This window comes from Ursus maritimus, unplaced genomic scaffold (genome assembly GCF_017311325.1).
Source record: "Ursus maritimus isolate PB19 unplaced genomic scaffold, ASM1731132v1 scaffold_16, whole genome shotgun sequence".
Classification (NCBI taxonomy): domain Eukaryota; kingdom Metazoa; phylum Chordata; class Mammalia; order Carnivora; family Ursidae; genus Ursus; species Ursus maritimus.
Genome location: NW_024424008.1, coordinates 39,874,223 through 39,901,675, shown reverse-complemented (window position 1 = coordinate 39,901,675; position 27,453 = coordinate 39,874,223). Strand labels below are relative to the sequence as shown.

Genomic DNA, 27,453 nt, shown 5'->3' with positions numbered 1-27,453 from the left:
CCTTCAAAGTAAGGGAGAATAGTGACAAAAACCGAGTGTCGACCTGGGCAAGCTGCATGGCTACTGAGAAAGTTAGTAGAAATGCAACAGAAATGCAAAAGCCTACCAGGAACTAGACATAAACTGCTCTGCGCTATGTAGCAAGTACTAAGAAGGACAAAGGTAAATTCAAATTCAGTTAAAGGCAGTCCTCAGGCTCTGACAAATTAGCCCCATATGGCAAGTATGGTCTGTGACAAATTTCTTCACTAGGTTTTCAACACAGTGCTTTACAATCATTCAGATCTCTTTTAATGACAAAAATCACAGTCTAGAGATGGAAGAGATGGTAATGAAGCAGGGAAGGGGAAAAAGATGGTGATTTTTCTTGGTTGTTTTTTTATTTTTTTAATGTGGTCGGGGGGGGGTTGTAGCTTTTTTTTTTTTTTTTTTATTTTTTTTGTTTTTTGATTTTTTTTTTTAATCTTTTTGGTTACTGAAAAAAATAGAACAGTCCACTGTCCAGCAGAGGCTGCTTCAACTCTATTGCTCCAGGGCTCATTCTGCATGGATCTGTGTTTCAGGGTGCTGCAAGGACAACTCTGTGGGTAGGAAGGCCCCCTGACCCAAAGCTGTAGCATATGTCCTGTTTTGTGGGTGGGGAAAGCCAGAGGGCACATAGGTCCCCATTGCTCCTCCTCCAAAGCCTCCTCGCTGGTGCTGGGGTGGGGAGTGGTAGCCCTCCAGGTTATCGTACTGGGACACAACGGGCATACTGCCCTGGCGCTTGCCATGTGTCTGGTATTGGTATAGCACACCGGGGTCCCTCTCCACGTTCTGGGTATGATGGAGTTTCAGGCTATGACTCCTCTCCGGTTTCGGGGGTGGGACTATTGACTGGGTGAGGTGCTCCTCCTCCTTGTAGCAGTCTCTGGAGTGTTTCTCTGGGGCAGGAGGCTGCCTAGCCCGAGGCCGCTCCAGCTCTTTGGAGAGCCTCACCTCTTTGTGGTTCAGTCTGAGAGACTCCTGCCCCGATGTAATGTATTTCCCTCCAGAGTTATGGTAGCTGACTGGCTCAGAAGTGTCTGGAATCCCTTTGGGCCCATAATCTAACTGGCCAGCTCCTTGCGGGTAAGGTGGCCCATTTTTTGATTCACATGACTGCCTATGGCTTGCTTCCTGATGTGCCCTGTGCTCAGGGAGGCTACAACCCATGTCGTGAAGCTTCCTGTTCCTGAGGCTACTTTGCTTCTGAGGGAGAGTCGGTTTCTCTGACTGCCCATTGCCATACCCTCCGTGGTGGTGGGCTCTATCGAACTCTGGCTCTGGATGCTTCCTATAGAAGCGGTCCTCTCCCTCGGGACTGACGGCCTTGGTGGGATGCCGCCCCTCCTTTCCCTCTGCCACCGAGAGAAGTCCAGTTTTCCCAGGATCTGATTTACTCCGGAGGTGGATGACATAGATCCCACCCAAGTCATCTTGCACGGCCGGGGTCATATTATCATACTGGGACATAACGGGCCCTTTCACCTTCTGCCGAGCGCGGCTCTCTCTCCGGATGGATTGCATGCGGTATTTTTCCATGTCCTCAAGATCCCATGAGGTGTACGTGTGCTTTACGTCAGCAGTTGGAGGCATGTTGACTACGTTATGGTCATTACCAGAGAAATAACCAGTCACGTTGGCCCGGGGACGTGGGAGCAAACCAGCGTAACCGTACAAGTTCTTTCCTTGCAGCCTAGGATTGTAGAAGGCAAAATCGCGACTGGGTAGGCGGTGAAGGGGCCTCAGTTGTACTGTGCCGTAGGCATCCACATCACACAGGGCTCCTTCCGGACTGTAATAGGAACTAGAAGAACTGGAGTATGGGCTATACCGGTAGTGGACCCGACCATTCTCGAAGTAAGGCTGCAGCTGAGTGACGTGATAATCCGAGCGGGCCTGCGAGGACTGATATGGCTTATACTGGTACAGGGGCCTTGGGCAGTAGGCTGGTTCATCATCTGGGGGAACCTCTGTCCGTGAAATGGGAACAGAGCGGATCATGGAAGATGGAGGGGCGTGGAGAGACTGTACCCTCCGGATGGTAGGGTATGGGGGGATATCTTCAGGGTAACAAGTACTCCTAATTGTGGAGCCCAAAGAAGACACGTACTCAACTCGGCTGCATGGTTTGGAGTGATGTCCAGACGCATTTCTTCCCGGGGCCACGTATGTGTTGTAACGCGTTCCCACGGAGGCTGGTGGTTCTGATCTGGAACCATACACCTGGTGCTGCTCCAGTTTATTGTGATGCGGAGGTACGCTCTGCGGACGGTACTGGCAGTTTGGAGTCATACTGAAATGCAAACAGTTTTCTGGCCCAAAGGGTTCAGTGGTGACATCGGGCCTCGCAAAGGTGGAATAAGTCGTTTTCTGCAAAGCATGCTTAGGTTGTGGGATGGGAAGTGGTAAAGGCAGAACGTCATCCACAGAGGCCGAGGAAGCAGCGACAAAGGGATGATAACCGGAACTGCTGGGAGCATCAGCACTACTGGAGTGGATGGCAGCGGCGATTTTGCTCTCCATTGTCCTGGTGGGGGGAACCGGGGCAGGAAAGCCGCAGGAGTACACGGGCACAGACTCGGCGCGCAGGTGCAGCGGTGGGGCCCGGGCACCTTCCCGCACCTTCTCAGGAAGGCTTGGCTGGAGAGCAGGAGCAGAGCCGGGACACTGAGCAGCTGCGCCGCCATCACTGACGAGGACGGGTGCAGGGTCATCCATGGCTCTGGGGTCAGGTGGTCTCTCTGGAGCTGGAACTGCTTGAACCTGTTGAGAGATGATCACATATATCATGAGCTTGTGTTTTTATGCTCCCCTCTGTGGAATCAAACACTACTCAATTTGTAACCCACAAGTTGAGGCTATGTGGGTAGCTGCTTGAAACTGGCCAAGCCATGTGGTTGCACTGGACACGACAGGAGGCCAATCTGCCCTCACTGCGGGGAACAGGTCTGTGCTGCCACCTGGTACAACAGCCATGACCATCTTTGGGAAACTGTTCTCATTTATGACAGGCTTTAAACACTCAAAAGAGAGCTTTATAAAGTATAGTCAGGCTTAAAAATATATACCTAGCCTACCGGTCTAGCTCGGTCTCAACCCCACGAACATTTTGTTAAATAAAGAGAGTTGATTTGAGCTAGAGAGATTTGGGCAGTGACTCACAGCTACACGTAGTGAGCAGTGTCAGCCCCCAGATCAGGGCAGGGTAATGACGTCACTGCTCTGATGGGCCATTCAAATCAATCAGTAACTCTCTCCCCCCACTTTCTACTCCACCCTGGTCTGTAGCAACTGACGCCAACCGGGGTCCTCACAGCAAGGCTGCACACATGCTGTCCTTGAGAAGCACTTGCTGGAAACAGCCTCCTCCTCTAGAGCCTAGAGATCGAAGCCCTTTTAGCTCAAGGGGACCACAAAGCACATGGGCACTTTGCTAAAATCCGAGAAAGTTAGAAGAAATCTTAGCATTCTGCATACAACATTCTCTCATCAAAACAGATGCTTGACTACAGAACGACCTGCTGGTTTATGCTAAGGAGATAACATAACGACCTAAAACACTGTCAGCGCTTCCATTTCTAAAAAGTCTGCAAGGCAGAAGTCTTACAAATGTCTTGAGAATAAAGCACGTTCACTGTGCAGATGTGAATTATCGGCAGCGGGTGGATTAAATGACTTGCCCAAAGTCACACCAAGTCAGTGATGGAGCTGGGATGGCGTGGGGGGGACCAACCTGCAGCCCTGACACCCGAACCCCAATTTGACTTATTTGATCCTGATCTCCTTGAGGTACTGTGAAGAAACTGCCTAGAGGGTTTAGGAAGAAAAGGCAGCAGGTATAAACTAGAGTCACTGAGTCACCGCCCCTTTCTCAGAGAAAAACCGGCATCAAGGTAAGGGAATGTTTCATGGAAACCTGCCACAGGACTTGAAATACACGTCCCATCGGACTCAAAGGTAACAATAGCACACCCTGCTGAAAAGTGACATACCTTTGGAAAAAGTACAATTCATCTCCCCGACTCCCTCCCCTTCTTACCTTGTGGGAATTATTTAATCCTACATTGGTGGCTGCTTGTACCTGCCCCATGACTGGCAGCTGCTCTGCTGATCTCTGGGAAGGAGGCGGGGGGAGGGGACGGTTAGTTCTGTGAGCGCGCTGAAGGGTGGCAGCAGCGAACTCAGCTGCAGTGGCTTGTTCAGCCGCATCCCAGCTGGCTTCCCTGGTGCTCATCTCGGCGGTCGCTGGAGCCGTTGTCAGGTAAGCCATGGCGGCCGTGCTGGTATTCTCTTCAGGGGACCCAGAAGGAGGGTAGCTTTTGTCCCGAGGCAAATTAGAAGGTGTGGGAGATTTGTCTGCAAGTTCTGAAGGGTGATGATGGGGTTTATCCACACTTGCACCAAGATAAGAAGGAGGCTGATCGCTGCTGTAGAAACGAAGCTGACACTGGTCCTGATCCATAAAGGAGACAGCTGGCATACTGGTCTTCCCAGATTGGTCTTCAGGGAAACCTAGGTGGTCATCATTAGACTTAGAGTCTAACGTTAAGGGAACTGAAGTGATTCTGGCCTTGTCTGGGTCCCCAGGTAAATAGGTTCGATGTGGATGACTCCCCGGGAAGTCGGCCTGGTGGAGCTGTTCCCCAGATTCGGTTGCACTGGCATGGGTGGCATTCCCAGTGGCGGCCGGATCTAGACCAGGCGGGTCACAGTTCCCAGATACACTGTTCTGGGGGTGGAACTCCTCTGCTGGCCTATCAGTTTGGAAATAGGCTTTATCTAGAGTAACGCTAGAGTAGGAACTAGGCAGTTTATCTTCAGCGGCAGCCACTGCTATGTCTCCAGAATTTGTATAAGCAGCCTGGGAAGCCCCTGGTCTCTTCAGTGACTGAGTAGAGGCTTGTTGCGCGGACTCAGCTAACGCTAGCGCCAACAGGCGGGCAACGTTTTTCGGAGGCGGTGGTGGTGGGATAAGAGAGACTGAACTGACAGGAACGGAATCCTGAGGGGGGTCATGGGTAACTGCTCCTGGTGGGAAATTGGGAAAAAAAATGAGAGTGAAAAGGTAGCTTGTGTTATCCTATACGGAAAGCCAAACACTCCCCATTTGATCACTAAGAAACAGGTGCCTTCCATATTTCAAAATGGCAATCCATGATCTTCCATCCCACATGCAAATGCTGGAGAAAACACATCTGGTTCAGAAGGAAAACTAAAACAAAGTGTTTAAAGATTGCAATCTCCTCTTGAATTGCTATAGAGATGGGGGGGAAAAGCAAGTCCCTCATCTGGCTCAGTAAAGACTGCTTAGAAAACAAGCTTCAAGTGCCTGCAGATTGTTATTAAGGATAGTTTTTACATTTGATGCTGTAGGCTGGCTGGTTAACTTGTAAGGCTATAATACAGGTACTTTTATTAGAAAACACAATCAAGAGCTACGAAGTTGTGCAAAAATTATCCAGGAATTCTGACTGTCCAAAGACAAAAGGGGACTTTACGAAGGTCTGAAGCAGGACCACTGGCCCTTTGGGGGATTTTTCTTTGATTGATTTTAATTTTAGGGCTTTGAGCCATCAGCACCACCCAGAAAAACATTCTCTTTGATTAAAGGCTCGCTGTGGAGCAAATTTCTCTCTTAAAAGGCACAGATGGCACACAGCACTGAAGATCCCTCTTAGCTTAAGGAAAGAATGGAGGAAAACAAATGGTACCTGTCTGAGTCTGTCCAGAAGGTACAGCCTTACTCTGACTGCTCGAGACGACTGGCGACTCTACTTCTGCAGCAGCCCCCTGGTCTAGGGGCTGGACTTCAGACTCACATCCTCCTTGGGCCTCTCTCTCATTTGTTTTCATCTTTACTACCTGGGTGGGGGATCTATTTATGACATCACTGTCTTCCACACTTTTGCTCCAGGCTGGAGAAGATGCATTCGCAGCTGCTGTATTTGACACGGTCCCGATGACCTCTGATACCCGAGTGGGAAGAGTCACTGAAATTGGCTCAGATATGTTCATAGAAGGTGATTTGCTTAATTTCCGTCCAATCTTTGGAGAGAAAGCATAGACGACCTTTTCAGTGAATGAGGAAGGCTTGGATGATTTCTCCTCGGTTGGGCTCAAGTCCAGGGTAAAGAATGGACTCAGTTTCTCCTGAAGAGGAGAGACAGCTTCAGAGCTTGCAGTGCTTCCTGGTGTCTGAGACTGGCTACCACCTGCTTCTGCATCCTTTTTGTTGGAGCTCGGTCTCTCCTGGGAGTATCCTAATGAATCCAGAAAGGAAGCTCCGCTCTCCAGACACTCTGATTCAGCCTTAGGGGGGCTGCACTGAAATGACATTGGGTCAAAATCCAGGCTGGCAACGCCGATGTCCGGTGGGCTCAAGTCAACATCCTCAGCTGCGTGAGGGGACAGGAGAGCTGGGATGTGCAGCAGCCCAACTTCCTCCTCACTCTCATTGTCATGGGGCAGATTATCATAGGAATTACAGCGGTTGCCCAGCATCTCTCCGTTAAAAGAGGCACTCAGTGCGTCACTGCTAGATCTGGGTCTTCTGGGTCGGAACAGCTTGGAATCACCTGGCAAAAATGGATAACAACATCCAAGTATGAATGCCTAGGATACATAATACACAATACCATGAAGCGTCACCTACTTAGTACAGTAGTAAAGCACAACAATAAGGAAATGCTACTTCTCATTTTCTTTCCAGAAATTGTCTCTTGGGGCAAATGAATGGAACTCCCAAACCAAACTCTAAATAACAGAAACATCTGATATCGTCAAGGGGAGAATGAGCCTTCGATGGTTTCAATAGGAAAAAAGACTCAGAACTCTAAGATTCTATTACTAGTCCAACATTGACTCTTGTGACTTTGGGCAAGATTTCTTTCTTTTTGTCTCATTTTATGACTGATCTCATACATGATTTCTAAGATAGAATTAACCACTTGAAATAGTACTTTGGATATACCACAGCAAAAGGATTTTGTTTTTGGTTGGTTGTTTTTTTTTTTTTTGTGGAGAAAAATCTTCATAACACCCCATTTCTGAAAAGTAAATATGTCAACTAAAAAATCTCTACAATCCCATGAACTATTTACACCTACTTAGTATAGGATTCTTTTCAGAAACTTAGAACAATTTCTTTTTCTCTCTCTCTCTCTCTAATAAGAATAGGCTTTAAGTCTCTCAGGCAGAATCCTTCAAGAGTAGACTGTTACATAATTTTATGATATTGCTACGCATCCAACTGGTAACAGAAGTCTTCGAGCTCAGCATTTTATTTCGATTAGAATCGCCATGATAGGGGCGCCTGGGTGGCACAGCGGTTAAGCATCTGCCTTCGGCTCAGGGCGTGATCCCGGCATTCTGGGATCGAGCCCCACATCAGGCTCTTCCGCTGTGAGCCTGCTTCTTCCTCTCCCACTCCCCCTGCTTGTGCTCCCTCTCTCGCTGGCTGTCTCTATCTCTGTCGAATAAATAAATAAAATCTTAAAAAAAAAAAAAAAAAGAATCGCCATGATGAAAATATGCTCTAAAGAGGCAAAAACTGCCTTAACATAAATATGTTCACTAATGTGTTGACTACTTATACAACTAATCTCTACTAAAACATTATTTTCTGCTTAATACTGGCATCTACCCAGCCCACTTCATTGTATCTGTGACCATTCTCTTAACTGCAGTGAAATGGAAAATCTCGGAAAACCCTTAAGATATTAGACACCCAACTAAAGGGATGTGTGAGGATTTTTTTTTTTTTAAGACTTTATTTTTTTTATTTGACAGAGACAGCCAGCGAGAGAGGGAACACAAGCAGGGGGAGTGGGAGAGGAAGAAGCAGGCTCCTAGCGGAGGAGCCTGACGTGTGGCTCAATCCCAGGACGCTGGGATCACGCCCTGAGCCGAAGGCAGACGCTTAACGACTGCGTCACCCAGGCGCCCCTGTGTGAGGATTTCTTGAGATGAGCAGAGCTATCGGTCGATGAGGATCTGGCAGTCAGAAGAGTTAATAAACGAAGATGAGAAAGTTGACCAGGACGATGACACCCCAGGATACTTCAAAACAAAACAAAACAAAACAAAACAAAACCAAAACCAAAACCAAAACCAAAAACTGATCCCAATATAAACAGATTAAGAAAATCCCGTGGGAAATCAGTGTAGATCCTGGTTATTTTTGTAGAAAGGGCCTTTTTTACAATCCTGCTGCATAAGCCAAACATAAAGTGAAGGATGTCTTGTTCACTATGATGACAAGGTTTTTGTCAAAAAAGTTAGATCTCCTTCCAACTGAAGTCATCCTTTGTTCATTCTAAAAATTAGTACATAATTACAACTATAACCCGACTTTTGCTAAGTAGGGGTTAAAAAACCTTATTTTCATAACTTTTAGTTTTGTTTGTCAAGTTGCACTCGAACCTTTCTGTATTCTCTACTAAAATTTTGGTCCCCATTTTAAGAGGATTCTCTTCCAAGTTTTCTTCTCCTTGTACGGAGGATCATATCTTCACATAATGGGGACTGCTTATAATCAATGTGGTCTATGAAATTTAATGCCAGGTTAAGCCATTTACAAGACAAAAGACTACTGATGTGAATATCAAAACTGCTTAATTTTATACTTTGTAAAATCGTGCTTTCATGAAATCTAAAGAAAGAAATACTAATAACATCATTTCCCACTGGGCATTAATAAATATAAATGGTTAACTGAAAACATTTTACCTATTTTTATGCACACTCTTGCAATCATGTCACCAGTGAAGAAATTAGAGACTGGTACCATATGAAGACAACGGTGGACTATGCCAAATAGATATGAGTACTGTTCGGGAATGATTGTCTGTAGCCTATTTAGTAAATATACATTTAGTAAATATACTCAGTTGGTGTGTCCTTACCATCGACTGCATGGAGAGAAGTCAGAGATTCTTCACTTTTAGCTGAACGGAGGGTTCCTTCTGCCCTGCCACCTGAAGAATCGAAACCAAATAGTGTCAAGTTTTATCCAGTGCCACATATGTAGAGAAGACTAACAGTGTTTTTCTCTACACATATTTAAACTTTCAAGGGTGATTAGCTGTACATTTTGACAATCATAGTCAATGTAAGCAGCATATTATATAAGATGCTGTATTGTTTTCACATGGCTTCCTATGTGAAAAATCTGTTTTCTAAAGGACTATCAACTTGAAAATAGAGATGAACTTTGAAACATCTTTTTTTATTTTCTGAGGACCAGCATCATGGCTTACAATGATATCACACTCGATTTAGGGTGAGCCCTAAATCCACTCACTGGTGTCCTTTTCAGCATAGAGGACCCAGAGAGATAGAGAAGGCCAGGTAAAGAGACTGGGGTGATGCCACTACAAGCCGGGGAATGCCAGGAGCCACCAGGAGCTGGAAGAGGCAAGGAAGGATTCCTCCCCGGATCCTTTGGAGGGAATATGGCCTTGCTGACACCATGATTTCAGACTTTTAGCCTACAGAACTGTGAGGAAATAAATTTGTTGTTTTAAGTCACCCAATTTGTGGCCATCTGTTATGGCAGTCCTAGGAAACTAACACCATGCCTTGATTACATACGCTGGATCTTATTTGTTAAGTATCGTCCTCATTTACCTCTTGGCTGTGCTCAACACTGGCGATGCTTTCTCTTTAAACCCCTTCTTCGTTATTTCTGGGGACACTGCTCATCTTTTTTGTTCTTTGCCAATCTTTTAATCATTTCTTTTTACTTTCATGACAACTCTGCCTTTTCCAGTCTTTTCAACACTGCTTTTCTCTGGATTCAGCTCCCAACCTGCTTCTCTCAGTCTACAGGCTCTTCCATAAACTCTCTCTCTAGGGTTTTCACCCTTGAGTGTTTGTTGATGACTTCTAAATCTGTATTTCTAGTTATATTAAACCCCTTTATTGAATTCCAGACCCATACTACTAATCATCTCTTGGGCATGTCCACCTATGTCTGAAGTAAACACATCGCTTTTCTTTCCCAAACTGCTATTCCCTACATGAATAATGGCACTGCCATCTCCCTAATCATTTAATCAGAACCTGAAAATTATCTTTGCTCCTCTTTTTCTCTCATCCTTCACAATCATTTGTTCACCCAGCCTTGTAGATTCTGCCTCCTAAATATCTCTCGAATCTATTTCCCACTTCTGCCACTGTTTATCCCAGACACTCACGGTTTCTTGGTTGTCCACCTGTAGCTGTCTCCTAATTACTGTCCAGTCTCCAGGCTTATCTTTCCCCATATATTCCCTGTACTGCTGCTGAAGTCATCTCTCTAAACCCTAAACATAACCGTGTTACATATTAAAGCCATGGGATAACCCCCAAAAGAACACAGGACAAAACCAAAACTCTTTGGCAAGCACACAAGGCCCCTGATGACCTAAACCTCTTTTTGAACCATGATATACCCAGCCAAGCTTCCTGCTTCACACATGAGCACAGACTTTGCTCCCATTTCCTGAAACACCCTTCTCAGTCTCTCAGTAATCACGTGAATCCCTGCTTATCTTTCAAAACCCAAGTCAAAGGGTAGATTTCTGACCACTAGCCCTCTTCCCCATAGGAACTGACAAGTCCTAGCATAAATGCATCACACAAATATCTATTTCAGTTGCTATGATTCTGCATGAAATTTATTTTCTTACACATACGATTTCCCAAGTAAGTCTCTGAAGGCAGGGGCAGTGTCTTAATTTTCTATCTGAGAGGTTATCATCAAAATATTTAGCACATGCTTAGTACCTGATGGCAAATTGAATGAATGAGGAATTAAATGAACTGAACATTGTATTTCTAACATTCAAGCACTACTATCCTTCGTAGATTCAGACGTTGTTAATATTGGTAGACCACGGTTTTTAAACTATTTTTTAAGAGTAGTATTTGCAACAACAGTAATAGATGTATTTGATCCAATAAGATACTCTCATCAATGCGTCATCCAATAAAAACACAGATTCCTTGGTTATAAGAGTTATAAACTTCTAATGCATGTTAAAACATGGTTTTGTCACATTTTAAATCTGTAAAAATACAGATTAATAAATGTAAACACCATAGCAGTTATTTTTTATTAACAATATACAAACTATGTTATTAATTTTAACTACATTCACACTTTATATAATCTACAGTTTCCACAAGAAACTGGGTACTTTCACATATTCCCCACATATTTATGTATGTGTTTGGGGATGAAGAATAGGTAGAAGAAGACGATTCATGTGTAGCACCACGGCTGTGGACACACCATGCTGACGCGCAGACACAATATACCGGGCACCTGTGTGCAGTGGGACGAGAGCCAGTGTGGTGGGACGAGGCATGCGGACCGGCCACGCCAGCTGCTCTCCTTGGCAGCACAGGAGGGCAGGGGGCACCAACCTTTCAGAGCCATGGCTTTCATCTCGGAAGGCTCACTCTCGTTCCGCTGCAACTTCCGCTTAGAAACAGACGACGATTTCCCCAAGTTGAAAAAGGAACGCCAGCTGCCCACAGGAGATTTTTTCATTTTATTTTGAGGCCTTCTCCTGTGAGAGAGAAAGTAATCTGTATTAAGATATCCAAGGGGCTGTCTTTATTTATAGGAAATAAACAAATGATGGAAAGAACCAAACAGCCTAGAGAGGGCACAGCTGAAATAGTACCTGTGTATACACACATCCACTGTATATGTGCATATGTGTAGCACATGCATCCACTGTATACGCCATGTATATAGCACACATCCACTGTATACATCATGTATGTAGCACACATCCACTGTATATGTGTAGCACATGCATCCACTGTATATGTCACATTTGTAGCACACATCTACTGTATATGTGCATACACGTAGCACATGCATCCACTGTATACGTCACGTGTATAGCACACATCCACTGTATACATCATGTATGTAGCACACATCCACTGTATATGTGCATATGTGTAGCACATGCATCCACTGTATACGTCACGTGTATAGCACACATCCACTGTATACATCATGTATGTAGCACACATCCACTGTATATGTGCATATGTGTAGCACGTGTCCACTGTATACGCCATGTATGTAGCACACGTATCCACTGTGTCATGTATATAGCACACACCCACTGTATAGGTCATGTATGTAGCACATGCATCCACTGTATATGCCATGTATGTAGCACATGCATCCACTGTATATGTGCATATGTGTAGCACACTCGTCCACTGTATACACCATGTATGTAGCGCACATCCACTGTATATGTACATATGTGTAGCACGTGTCCACTGTATATGCCATGTATGTAGCACATGCATCCACTGTATGTGTCATGTATATAGCACACACCCACTGTATGTGTCATGTATATAGCACACGTCCACTACATATGTCATGTATATAGCACACACCCACTGTATAGGTCATGTATGTAGCACACACCCACTGTATAGGTCATTGTATAGCACACATCCACTGTGTGTCATGTATGTAGCATGCACATCCACTGCATATATGTAGCACACCTACATGTGTTGTGTGTATACAGCACACTCTACACAGTGCAGCTAAACTGTGCAGCTAAAGCATGACATGGAAATAAAATGTATAGATTTTAATATTAATAACTAGTCACAAAGATAATTTGTATACATATTTTTATATTTAGCTCTAACCTCACAGTCAATGAAATAAGTAAGAATAAGAAATATTTGGAAGCAGGAATTATTAAAACTCCAAAATAAAAGAGTTAAAGAAAATGGTTTTGTGTGTGAGTAAACAGAAGTAAACCAAAAAGGAAAAAAAGTATTACAAATAATAACTAACATAACGAACGCCAGGCACTGTGCTAACTGCCTTATGTAGTAGCTCATTTAAAATAAAAATAACTATACAAGGTAGGTACTATTATTCTCATTTTACAGCTGAGGAAATTATGACACTAAGTTTAAGTAACTTCCTTGATGTTAAAAAACTAGTAAATGATGGAGTCAGGGTTGGAACCCAGGTATATCCATATCTGAGTATCTGCTCTCTTGACTGCTACTCTATAAACACATTTTTAAAGAAATCATGGAAAGGCTGGTAGGCATCATTTTTCTTGCCCTCCTTCAGCCTAGCTGGCCCAACACGGACAGAGCCAGTTCTGACACTATCCATCTACCTTGCTAGCACCATTTGCCCCATGCCAGTGCCCCCTTCAGACCAGCCCCATTCAACCCACCTGTCCCTGTAAGCGCCCCTGCAAAGTGGCTCCTGCTATACCTAGCAGGGAGCCTTGGTCAGGATGGACCCCATTCAAGGCAACTCCTGCCCCAGGGAAGGAGGTAGCCAGCCTGGCCCACCAGCACACCAGCAGCAGGTGCAGTGAGGGCTGGCCCCACCCATCAGCAATCCAGCAGCAGCTACAGCCAGGCCTCTCAGACCACTGCACTGAATTCCTGCTGTGCCCACAGTGTGCCCTAGTGGCCATGGCTGGTCATTGCAGGCAGCTGGACTGAGCCTTACCCACCCACCAGCACACCCACAGCAGTCCCAGCCCAGTTATAACAGGAGAGCACACACAGCCCGCACAGGGAACACCCCAAGAGCACCTGGTTCTGGTGACCAGGAGGGACTGCGCAACTGGGCCCCACTACCTAATACACAGAAAAGAAAATGAGGAGATGGAGGAATATGCTCCAGATGAGGTAACAGGACAAAGCCTCAGAAAAAGAACTAAACAAAACAGAGATAAGCAATTTGCCTGATATAAGCAATTTGCCTGTTCAAAGTAATGGTCAAAGATGCTCACTGGACTTTGAAGGAAAATGGACTCAGTGAGAACTTCAACAGATAAAAAAATTTTCAAAAGAACCAACAGAGCTGAAAAACAGAATAACTGAAATGAAAAATACACTAGAGGGAATCAACAGCAGGTGAGAGGATGCAGAAGAATGGATCAGCAATCTGGAAGACAGGGGAGTACAAAGCACCCAAGCTGAAAAGAAAAAAGAAAAAAAAAAAGAATTTAAAAAAATGATGATAGGTAAAGGGACTTCTGGGAAACACTGAGCATACTAACATTTGCATTATGGGAATCCCAAAAGGAGAAAAGAGGGCAGGGGCAGAAAACTTATTTGACGAAATAATAGCTGAAAACTTCCCTAAACCCAGGGAATAAAACAGGTATCGAGGTGGTTAGGGAAACATAAAAAGGCCCCCAAAGGATGAACCCAAGGTGGTCCACACCAAGACACATTATAATTAAAATGTGAGAAATTAAAAATAAGGAGAGAACCTTAAAAGCAGCAAAGGAAAAACAAATAGTTACATACCAGGGAAACCCCATGAGGCTATCAGCTGAAAATTTTTTAGCAGACACTTTTTAGGCCAGAAAGAAGTGAAATGATATATTCAAAGTGCTGAAAGAGAAAAAAATCTACAGCCAAAAATATTCTACCTGGCATGGCTATCAATCAGAACTGAAGGAGAGATAAAGAGTTTCCTAGACAAACAAAAGTTCTAAGACTTTATCACTTAAACCAGCCGGACAAGAAATGATAAAGGGATTTTTTTGAATCGGAAAGAAAAGGCTATAACTAGAACAGAAATTATTAAAGGAAAAATCTCATGGGTAAAAGCAAACATAAAGATAGTAGACCAATCATTTATAAAAAGCTAGTATGGGGCACCTGAGTGGCTCCATCAGTTAAGCATCTGCCTTTGGCTCAGGTCATGATCCCAGGATCCTGGGATCAAGTCCCACACGCATCAGGCTCCCTGCTCAGTGGGGAGTCTGCTTCTTCCTCTCCCTCTCTCTCTGCCTCTCCCCTTGTTCGCAAGCATGCTCTCTCTCGCGCATGCGCGCACACACATGCGCTCTCAAATAAAATCTTTTAAAAAATTATGCTAGTATGAAGGTTAAAAAAGTAGAAAAATCAACTATATCTAAAAAATTAGTTAAGGGACTCACAAATAAAAAGATGTAAAATATGATGTCACATACATAAAATGGAGAGAAGGGAGTAAAAACGCAGTGCTTTCAGGATGCATTTGAACTTAAGTGACCATCAACTCAGTATAAACTACTATATACATAGGATGTTATATATGAACCTCATAGTGACTACAAACCAAAATCCTGTAATAGATACACACACAAAGAGAAAAGGATCCAAGCATAACATGAAGACAGTCATTAAATCACAAGAGAAAAGAGCAAGAGAAGAACAACGAGAACTACTAAAATAACCAGAAAACAATTAACAAAATGGCAATAAGTACATGCCTACCAATAACTACTTTAAATGTAAATAGACTAAATGCTCCAATCAAAAGACATAGGGTGATTGAATGGATAAAAAACAAGACCTACAAGACAGTCTTGCTGCCTACAAGACAGTCATTTCACATGTAAGACACATACAGACTGAAAGTGAAAAAATGGAAAAAGATAACCCATGCAAATGGAAGCCCCAAAAAAAAAAGCTGGGGTAGCAACACTTACATGAGACAAAACAGACTTTAAAACAATGACTGTAACAAGAAACAAAGAGGGCATTACGTAATAATAAAGGAATTAATCCAACTAGATGCTGTAACAATTGTAAATAGCTATGTAACCAATACAGGAACACCTATAAGCAAATATTAACAAACATAAAGGGAGAAATTGACAGTAATACAATAGTAAGGGACTTTTAACACTCTACTTACATTAATAAATAGATCTTTGATCAAAAAATCAAGAAATACCTAATACCTATCCTTCTCAAACTATTCCAAAAAAAAAAAAAAAAAGAGGAAGGAATGTTTCCAAATCTATTCTATGAGGCCAGCATTACCTCAATACTAAAACCAAAACCACTACAAAACAAAGAAAATTATAGACCAATATCCCTGATGACCATGGAAGAAAAACCCTCAGTAAAATATTAGCAAACTGAGTTCAACAACACATTAAAAGGATCATTCACCAAGATCAAGTGAGATTTATTTCAGGGATGGGAAGATGGTTCAATCTCCACAAATCAACACGGGACACCGCATTAACAAAATGAAGAATAAAAACCACAGGAACATCTCAACAGATGAGAAAAAGCATTTGACAAAATTCAACATCTGTTCGCAATAAAAATTCTCAAGAAAGTGGGTTTAGAGGGAACATACCTCATCATAATAAAGGCCATATATGGCAAACCCACAGATAGTACCACACTCAATGGTGCAAGGCTGAAAACCTGTCCTCTAAGATCAGGAACAAGACAAGGACGCACTCTTGCCACTTTAACTCAACATAATACTGGAAGTCCTAGCTACAGCAATCAGACAAAAAAAAAAAAAAAAATAATAATAGGCATCCAAATTGGCAAGGAAGAAGTAAAACTGTCACTATTTGTAGATGACAAGAAACTATATATAGAAAATCCTAGATTCCACCAAAAAAACTAGTAGAACTAATGAATGAATTCGGTAAGTTGCAGATACCAAATTAATACACAGAAATATTTTGTATTTTTTACACTACTAAAAAAACTGGCAGAAAAAGAAATTAAGAAAACAATTCCATTTACAATTGCATCAAAAAGAATAAAATACCTGGGAATAAATTTACCAAAGACATGAAACACCTGTACTCTGAAAATTACAAGACATTAATGAAAGAAATTAAAGATGACACAAATAAAGGGAAAGGTACACCATGTTTATGATTGGAAGAATTAATACTGTTAAAATGTCCATACGACCTAAAGTAATCTACAGATTGAATGCAATCCCCATCACAATATGAATAGTATTTTTCATAGAACTAGAAAAAAAAAATCCTAACTTTGTAAGGAAGCACAAAAGACCTTGAACAGCCACAGCAATCTTGAGGAAGAACAAAGCTGGAGGTATCACACTCCCGGATGTCAAACTCCACTGTACATGAAACTGTATGGTACTGGCACCAAAAGAAACATAGTTTAACGGAACAGAAGAAGACAGCCCAGAAATAAACTTATGCTTATATGGTTGATTCATCTATGACAAAGGTGGCAAGAATATGCAACAGGGAAAAGACAGTTTCTTCAGTAAATATGTTGGGAAAACCAGAAAGCTACATGTAAAAGACTTAAATTAGACCACTTTCTTATACCATACACAAAATAAACTCAGAATAAAGACCTAAATGTAAGGCCTGAAACTACAAAACTCCTAAAAGAAAATATACGCAGTAATCTCTCGGACACAAGCCTTGGCAATATTTTTCTGAATCTGCTTCCTTAGGCAAGGGCATGAAAAGCAAAAATAAGCAATTGAGACTACATCAAACTAAAAAACTTGCATAGCAAAGGAAGCCATCTACAAGGCAAAAGATAACCTACTGAGTGGAAGAAGATATTTGCAAATGACATATCCAATAAGGGATTAATATCCAAAATATATAAAAACTCACACAACTCAACACCAAAAAGATAATCTGATTGAGGCAGAGGACCCGAACAGACATTTTTCCAAAAAAGACATCCAGATGGCCAAAAGACACATGAAAAGATGCTCAACATCACTCATCATCATGGAAACGTAAATTAAAACCACAATGAGATACCACCTCACAGCAGTCAGAATGACTAACACGAAAAAGAGAAGAAACAACCAGTGTTGGCAAGGCAGGGGAGAAAAGGGAACCCTCGTGCACTGCCGGTGGGAATGTAAGTTAGTGCAGCCACCAGAGAAAACAGTGTGGAAGTTGCTCAAAAAATTAAAAATAGGGGCGCCTGGGTGGCACAGCGGTTAAGCGTCTGCCTTCGGCTCAGGGCGTGATCCTGGCGTTATGGGATCGAGGCCCACATCAGGCTCCTCCGCTAGGAGCCTGCTTCTTCCTCTCCCACTCCCCCTGCTTGTGTTCCCTCTCTCGCTAGCTGTCTCTATCTCTGTCGAATAAAATAAAAAATAAAATCTTTAAAAAAAAAATTAAAAATAGAGCTCCCATATATCCAGTAGTTCCACTTCTGGGTATTTACCCAAACAAGGCAAAAACATTAATTTGAAAGCTATATGCACCCTTATGTTTACTGCAGCATTATCTCTAATAGCCAAGATATGGAAGCAGCCTAAGTGTCCATCAAGAGATGAACGCATAAAGAAGTTGTGGTGTACACACACACACACACACACACACACACACACACACACTGGAGTATTATGCACTCATCTCTTGATGCTGGTTGGGAGATAGCACTATGAGAAGTACTGGTCCATTCTAAACTTAATGTGGAGCCAATGTCAAACAAGTCATTATCCATTCTTTATTTCCTGAGTAAGCTATTCCAATCCAACTTCTTTCTTTTTAGAATTTTTTTTATTTGAATGAGAGAGAGGTGGGTGGGGGAGAGAGAGAGAAAGAAAGTATGAGCAGGGGAGAGGCACAGGGACAAGCAGACTCCCTGCTGAGTGTGGAGCCCAACACAGGACTCGATCCCAGGACCCCGAGATCATGACCTGAGTTGAAGTCAGATGCTTAACCAACTGAGCCACCTAGATGCCCCCAGTTTATTTCTAAATAAATTTCTAGACAACATACCTCAGAGAGAAAAACCACATCCTATATAGTGGAAGCATATTATTTTTCCCAACAATTTGCCCTCTATAATTAACTTTCATCTTCTTTAAAATGAAATGATTTTGTAATGCTTTTCAAAAATCATCTGTATCATTCTATAATCAAATGAATTGGTTTTTCTGGGACTAGCCCAAAATCAATATAGTAGTATTAGACTATAACAATAAAAATAGAAAAAAGAAAAGAAAGAAAAGAAAGGAAAAGAAAAGAAAAGAAAAGAAAAGAAAAGAAAAGAAAAGAACACCTGACCATGAGAATCATATCACTGAAGAGGATTTAATGAATTTTACCTTTCAAGTGGGAACTCAATTATGGTATGAAACTTTCCCTGAAGTGCAGCAGGTCCTTCTCCTACTTCGATATATTTATTTTCAGTCACAATTGGAGAGTTGACCTGAGCCTGCGTTCGTGCCTGGGCTTCCTCCAATGTCAGCAGCTTGGTGGATGGAGAGGAAACCAGTAGGGACTTGGGTCTTGATAGAGAAGCTTTGGAAAGAAAGAAAAGCAATGAAAAGAGTTAAGATTTTTGGCACAGGTAAAAAATATAAATCTGTGTGAGTGTGTGTACATCAATCTCCATCTATCTACATATCTGTGCTGTTTTAAATTTTCTTCATTAAGTCTTTTAAATGGCAAAAACAATAGGGCTTTATACTGAGTGAGGAAAAGAAGGTGACATACCGGGTTGTTAACAATGACATCTATATCTATATATATGTTTTTTTTTTTTTTTTAAATTCCTTAAGTAATTTAACTATTTTCCTTTCTTAAAAGATACCAAGCAAGGCCTGGTATCACTCAGATATCTTACCTTTGGAAAAATTTTTTTCTTTCCCTATTCCATATTATAACTTTGTATGCATCAATAACAGGTGACATGATGTATTTTTTAATGTGTCACAAACTTAGAGCATAATAGTTCTAACACGTAGTATTCACTAAATACCATACACACACAAAACAACTGTTAAACCATGCATTTTGAGAAGGGCACATAAATTACCTGCTGTCTACCAAAGACAGATTTATTCCATTGTGATAAGAAATGCAGTTTTTCATGCTTTTAGAAGTTTATACATGTGCCTTGTAAACAAAATTCGTGTGAGCCATACCTGCCCCATCCTGAATGACAGCACTGATTTTCCCACTGAAGAGGACGTCTACATGATTCAGGATGAACTCAACGACCACAGACTGAATTCTCACTTCCATGAAAGCTGCTGTCCCACTAAAGCAGGCAGACTCTATCTGTTTTGATCTGTGGGGTAACCAACATTACCGTCAGAGAATCCCAAACACAGCAGCCTTAAAGGGCATTATTTTTCTTAAATGTGTAAACCACAGACAGAGGAAGAAAGCATACTTTTAGTGCTTCGGCTAAGCCCCACTTGCCTCTTTTAGGGAGATGCTCATAAAAACAGCAGGTGAGTTTTACTTTTAAGAACTGTCCTCAAGGAACACTGATGAATTAGACTTTGATTTAAGATGACTAGTTCTACTTAAGGTCGTAAGTCAAATACAACTTACCTTAACAGGTTTGGAGCCCAAACAATTGCTAGGTTTTTTGCATGCATATTTGTGATGGAACAATAGTCAGCTAGCAGAGACAAGTGTCTCATCAGGAACTCCAGCGTTCTGGAAAATGCAATATAACATATTAACGAAAAGAAACCATATGTAGCAGTATAAAGCATAAAAGGCCTTCTAATTAATTTTTAAGATTTCAATGGAAAAATAGAAAAGGAAACCATACAAACTCCAACAAAATTCTTTGTTGCTTCCGATATTCAGGTCTGAATAATAATAGTCAGGTCTGAATATTATTACCACAGAAGTGTCAGGAGAATATTACAAATTCTATATTCTATGTACAGTAATCGTATCTACAGAACTCTAAGAAAAAAAGTCTAAGGTAGATGCAGTAAGAAATTAACATTTTTTTTTAAAGATTTTATTTATTTATTTGACAGAGATAGAGACAGCCAGTGAGAGAGGGAACACAAGCAGGGGGAGTGGGAGAGGAAGAAGCAGGCTCATAGCGGAGGAGCCTGATGTGGGACTCGATCCCAGAACTCCGGGACCACGCCCTGAGCCGAAGGCAGACACTTAACCGCTGTGCCACCCAGGCGCCCCAAGAAATTAACATTTCTGACAGGTCTTAGTTTTTAAAAATCTTTAGGAATATTTGCTCCTGGCTGTCAGACATCTAGTTTCAAAGACACCAGTGAAGTAAATCCTCCATAAAAGCTCGTTTCTAGACAAATAATATCATGAAGTTATGTTACTCTACTTGCAGCAGACACACTAACAGAAGGGGATTTGAACTTTTCTTTTATAGAAGAAAACAGTATTTCACAGGCCTAAAAGGTTAAAAGAAAAACTGCAGTGGGCACCAACGGGAGAGAACAGCTGAGCAACTGTGTACACAAACACACACAAACGCACACATACATGTATGTACATATGTACATACGTATATATGGAGAGAGAGGGGGTGGGTATTAAATAACAGGGCAGAACATTTTTGGGAAGAAAGCATGATCAGCTTAAATGCAAGTTAAATCAGATAAACACACAGAGGTAATACCTAGCAGTTCCTGCATCTCTCAAAGTGTCCCTACCTACGTGTATAGGGATTGAAACTATTATGGACAATATATAGGAGACAGAAATTTAAAGCTGTTACTCGCAACAGGAATGAAAGTTAATTTTGTAATGAAAGTTAAATTGTGGGACACTTGGGTGGCTCAGTCATTAAGCGTCTGCCTTCGGCTCAGGCCGTGATGCCAGAGTGCTGGGATCGAGCCCCGCATCGGGCTCCTCCGCTGGGAGCCTGCTTCTCCCTCTCCTACTCCCCCTGCCTGCGATCCCTCTCTCGCTGGCTGCCTCTCTCTCTCTGTCAAATAAATAAATAAAATCTTCAAAAAAAAAAAAAAAAAGAAAAGAAAAGAAAGTTAAATTGTGGTCGGCATATGAGCCTCAAAGACCAGGATGAGCCCAACATGAACCTGAGAAGAAAACGCAGACAGCAGCTAGAAGCACTGCTCAGGAGGCTTTCTACAGGGATCTCATCGAGTTCCCACAACAGCCCTACCTGCACAGTGCTACCATTCCCCACTTTATGGAGGAGAAAGCCAAGGTGAGCTCAGGTTACACAGACAAGCAGCGCTTGTCTCAAGTCAAGGTCAGCTTGGCTCCAAAGTCTCTCATTCAACAGCATCTACTGCGGCTGACCTACAGTACAAATGGTACTTCTCCCGGTCCCTCCTATACACATTTAAATAGGAAAGGTAGACAGGCAGACAGACAGATAGATAGAAGTGAGGCTGGTCTGGAGACAAGGTAGAGGTAGGAAGCTTGAGAAATGTGTTTAGAAACATGTAAAATTTTATTATTTTAAGCGAGGGGTAGATGAACGAAGGGAAATACTTAAGTACTTTAGAAATACATTTTAGAAGAAATGTAAACCAAAACAAGCAAAGATAGCATTTTATTCACATATCTAATTGTAAAAATGTTTTTAAAAGCTCATGGAGAATTTTAGTCAGAGTCCCATGAAATGAGCATTTCCATATTTAGCAGAGTACAAACTGCATAAATCCTCATGGAATACAATTTGGAAACTGTTGTATATTAGCAAAAAATTTTAGTACCTTTTGATTTCTAAGAATTCCACTTTCAGGTCTTCATCCAAAAAAAAAAAAAATCTAGATTCCCAAAAAGATTCATGTAAATGGATGGTCCTCATAGTATTGTTCAAAACTGACAGAGAAAAAACCCACCATAGAATATAAACTAGTGCAGCCTCTGCAGAAAACAGTATGGAGGCTCCTCAAAAAGTTAAGAATTAGAACTACCTTACAGTCCAATAATGAAACTACTAGGTATTTACCCAAAACTACAAAGACACTAATCCAAAGGGCTACATGCACCCCTCTGTTTATTACAGCATTATTTACCATGCCCAAATTATGGAAGCAGCACAAATGTCCATCAGTGGGTGAATGGATAAAGAAGAGGTGCTATGTACATACACTGGAATATTATTCAGCCATAAATAAAATGAATGAAATCTTGCCATTTGCAACAATATGCATGGAACTAGAGTAAAAGGCTAGGCGAAGTAAGTCAGAGAAAGACAATATATGATTTCACTCATATGTGGAATTTAAGAAATAAGCAAATTAGGGAAAAGGTTAAATAACATACAGCCCATTCACATAAGAGAACGCTATTAAAAATCATGTTTTTTCAAGAACATTTAAGGAACTAGGAAATGTGAATATTAAAATCTTAAAAAGTCTGGATGGAAAGATATATTAAAGGAGATTAACACTCAAATTATGTAGAGGAAGCTAGAATATAAAAACACATTATATAGCAGGAGATATATCACAAGGAATTATATATAATACAGAGTAGGAGATATGTGTACAGTAAACAATACATATAAAACATGTGGGCATGCACTGTAGGTGATATAATATATATTAGGAATACAGAAGATAATATTAGGATATACATACTCTATATGTATATATCAGCAAGCTATAAAATATATGGTGCATAAAATATATAAAATGTATATGCAATATTATTGAATATTTACTACGTGCAAGGTTCTGTTCTGAGAATACACTGATCAACAAGACAAAATTGATGACCTCAAGGAGCCTGTGTTTTAGAGGGATTATACATCAAGTAGGCAATACTATATATATCCATATAAATATAGAGGTATATATATAGAGAGAACATATGTTAGTAGGATATATAGTAGGATATACAATATATAATAAATAGCAGGTAAAGGTATATAATGTTCAAAAGGGTAGATTAAATAGATAAATAGGAAGCTACCTATGTAATTAGCAAGGAAAATATCTATATATTATTGAGAAATATCTGTATTTATATAATAAAGGAGAATATATATGATGTAGGAAAAATATGAACGTAGTTAGAGAGAAACACAGTATAGCAGAAAAGTTATATGTATCAATATATATTGTAAGCTTACCAAAAGCCAATTTTAAGTGTTTTGTAATGTTTATGCAAGGTTATTTTAATTCATAATGAGCTAAATGCTATCAATACTTTATTTAAACATGATTAAAAAATAATATTTTCTTGAAAAAAAAACTTACAGTGCCTTAGACACCAATCAGTATATTTTACAGAGGGAATTGAGAGTATTGGTTAATATTGTATATATTATATATATATAATAGAGAGTATGTATGTATATATATCATGTATGTATATATTTCTTATATGGTGAAGTACGTTTGTCTCCTATATAGTTTATATTTTATATAATATACACACACACACATATACATTCTCTCTGTATCTATCTTTCTTACTGACGTTCTCTTAATTCACCTACAATATTAACCAATATTCTTGATTCCCTATGTACAATGTACTGATTGGTGTCTAAGGCACTGTAAGTTTTCTTTGACTATAGGTTTCTCTCCCTAAACCACTTTGACTAAATATCATTTAAATTTTAAGCTTACCTAAGGCCAATTTTAAGTGTTCCTCTGTTTATGCAAGATTATTTTAATTCACAATGAAGTTAAATGTTATCACACTTATAAAATATGACTTTTAAAAAAGGAATTTGTTTCTTGCTTCTATGAAATCTGTTGAATATTTTGCAGTCTTGATAAAGGTGAGCTGCCAAATGAGGAAGGAACAAAATACTGTGACAAACAGAGAACAATTTAAAACAAAACCTATAATTATCAGTAATATTCTCATAGAGGGAAGAGATTATATCCATGAGATAAGAAAAGGACGCTATAAAGTAGGAGCATTCAGAGGAACCAGAAAGGGAGTTCTTGGAAATCATCTTTTTTCAAATCGAGAAATGGCCTGGAGAAAATCTGTACATGGAAACTGACAAAGAGAAGGTAAGAAAATGAAAGAGCTGGTTCAAGAGCTATAATATATCCAGAAAGAGAGGAGAGAAAAAGGTTGGAGGTTAAGTTGCAATGAGAACCATCGAGGAAATAATAACAAGAAAAATGTTCAGAAGTTCTGGATGGAAAAGGTCCATGGAGTGCCCACAGCAAAGAAAGAAAAAGAAGCCATTCCAAGACAAACTGAACACTAGGTATGTTCTAAGTGTAAAAGCATCCAGAAAGGATACAGACAAAACAAAATACGTCGTGTTAAGAACTGGCAGACCAGAATCAGATATCACTGGGGCATTTTTGCTTAGATGACAAGGTCTGATACTACCAAAATTATGGGAAAAAATTACAGACTAAAATTCTATAGTTATCAATCACATGCAACAGAAGAATAAGAGCATTTTCATATCAATGTCTCAAAACACTTACCTCCCTTACAGCTTTCCTCAGGAAGCTACCAAAGATGTCTACTACAGAGCAGGGGGTACACAACAGGGAGGTGACAGCTAGAGATACCAAAAAGAAGGATGCAACTCATGCAGGAAGCAATGAAGAGAATTTCCAAAATGAGAGGAAAGAGTTGACAGCATTGTAGACCTAGAGAACAATCAGCCTGGACTGAGGGACTGAGCAGGGGGAGAAAAGGCTCCAGGAGGGATGTTTTTCAAAAAAAAAAAAAGAAAGCTTGTCTCGTAAGTCTGAACGCACTGGGAGAACACAGATAGTCCTGTGAGAAAGTTTCAGAGATAAACCAGTGATGAACAGAAACTTAGCAAGCCAAAAATGCGCAACTGCTCCACGAACACACACACAGTTATCCCGGAAAGGAAAAGAAGTCTAGTACGAATTACATGCCGTTGTAAATAACGGTTACAAAGTTATCACAATATAGACAGTGAATACTGATGTAACTCCAAATGCTGACATAACCAGACTGTGAAGATGAGAGAAGGGAAAATGTGTGTTTGTGTGGTATTGGGGCGGGTGGGTAAAGAAAGCTAAATTTCATTTACTTAAAAGGAAAGTAAAAATAACATCTAAAAATGAGAAATCAAAGAAAAATATAGGCATGTTGTTCAGAAACAGAAGCTAAGGAGAAATCAGAAAGGGAAGTTGTGAGGCAGGAAACTGCTATTTTTCACTGGCAACTATGCAGACCATTTGACTTTTTAAAACTATGTACATTATATTATATTGGTCTTTTTTTTCTTAATTTAGAGAAAAAAGATATATTTACATGGTACCACCTGTTAAACTACCAAGTCAAGAGGTCTTGGCTTAATTTTAATCATCTGTCTTGCTATGCTTTATATTAAAAAAAAAATACTAAGGACCAGATTCATTCGCACATTGGATCTCATTTTAAATTAATCCCCTTAAGAAAGTATTATTAGTATTCTTTCCACAGATACGGAGATGAACGCATGGAGAGGTCACGAAGGAAGTGATGAAGTTGCAAATTCAAACTCAGATCTATCAAAGCTAATATTCGTTATACTGCACTAGGTTTCTTTTTCTGGTAACTTAAAAAAAAGCCTTTTTCCTCCTTAAAATATTCTTCAGTAACTGTGTATTATCAGATCTGTCTCCTCAAGCCTTCTTCTTCAGGGTTCAATACCTGAATTTCTTAAGCATCCTTCACAAAAGCTCTTTTGTGTTGTATCTGTTTCTCTCTTCAGTGGGTCCTTAAGAACCTCTTTAATTTCCTCACATTCCTCTTAGGACAGGACACGTTAATGGCACAATGAGTCAATGCTAAGTTACCTTCTGGCTTTTGATCATCATGATTTATAGCTATAGTGTGGACTAAAAAAAAAAGTGCTGATTTTTAATGTTCATTAAAAATTTTAGGGGTGCCTAGCTGGCTCAGTCAGAAGACTGTATGACTCTTGATCTCAGGATTGTGGGTTTGAGCCCCACGTTGGGTGTAGACATGACTTAACTAAATTAAAAAAAAATTTCAGTGTTGATTTAGTGCCAAGTATAGTGCTGAGTTTTAAAATATATATATGAACAATGCCATTCTGAAAAAGAAAGCACTATATTATTTAATCTGTGTATTACTAAAACATCTACTATACTTTTTTTAATAGTTTTTATTTTGTTAGTCACCATACAGTACATCCCCGGTTTTTGATGCAATGTTCCACGATTCATTTTTTGCATATAACACCCAGTGTACCATGCAATATGTGCCCTCCTTAATACCCATCACCGGCCTATCCCATTCCCCCACCACTCTCCCCTCTGAAGCCCTCAGTTTGTTTCCCAGAGTCCACAGTCTCTCATGCTTCATGGTTTATACTGTTTTCTTTCTCTCACTAAATGGCAGTCATCTTCAATTTTATTCTGGTCTTCTCAGATACGAACAAAAATATTTCTGAGAGTCCAAACTAACATATAAATTAAACTGTCTTAAAAGTAGCAACAACAAAATAAATGAATAAGAACGAAACCTAAAAAACACCCAAAAAACAGGTTTATTGATCATCTGAGAGTCTCCTGAAGAAGAATTCTGAGATGCCTGTTAGATTTTGTGGTTCTATGTAGTTTGGACACCTTTTGAAAAAGAAAAGAGGGTTGGAAAAAAGGAATCAAGTAAACAGGAATCCAGTACTGTGTCCACAGTATGGACTCGAGCAATCACAAGTCAAGTACTCGCACTTGTGATCATATACCCCAATATTTCTCAGTGGCTCAAAAGACAAAGAAAACAACAAAACTGGTTTAGTCTACCATCCATTTGCTCATTTGTTCGTTCATTAATTCAACATTTATTAAGTGCCTATCAGATGTCAAGCACTGTGCCTGGCCTTGGGATACAATGACAAATAAACATAATGTCTGAACAAATGGAAGTTTAAATAGAACTCCACAGAAATTTAAATAGTTCGAAACCCAAAGAAAAAACCACTCTT

At 40.7% G+C, this 27,453-nt stretch overlaps 1 protein-coding gene across 2 annotated transcripts in view; it reads right to left on the bottom strand.

The window, feature by feature from the left end:
• Nucleotides 1-439: 439 nt before the first annotated feature.
• ARHGAP32 (Rho GTPase activating protein 32) overlaps nucleotides 440-27,453 on the bottom strand; it is a 177,042-nt gene continuing 150,028 nt past the window's right edge. For both annotated transcript variants that reach the window (XM_040631035.1, XM_040631037.1), the window contains 8 exons: nucleotides 20,142-20,249; nucleotides 19,727-19,872; nucleotides 18,905-19,100; nucleotides 11,434-11,579; nucleotides 8,928-8,999; nucleotides 5,736-6,599; nucleotides 4,064-5,052; nucleotides 440-2,787 (listed from right to left, as the gene is read on the bottom strand). In XM_040631035.1, the coding sequence (XP_040486969.1) occupies nucleotides 538-2,787; nucleotides 4,064-5,052; nucleotides 5,736-6,599; nucleotides 8,928-8,999; nucleotides 11,434-11,579; nucleotides 18,905-19,100; nucleotides 19,727-19,872; nucleotides 20,142-20,249 (4,771 nt within the window). In that variant the 3' untranslated portion in view covers nucleotides 440-537. The remainder of the gene's footprint in view (nucleotides 2,788-4,063; nucleotides 5,053-5,735; nucleotides 6,600-8,927; nucleotides 9,000-11,433; nucleotides 11,580-18,904; nucleotides 19,101-19,726; nucleotides 19,873-20,141; nucleotides 20,250-27,453) is intronic.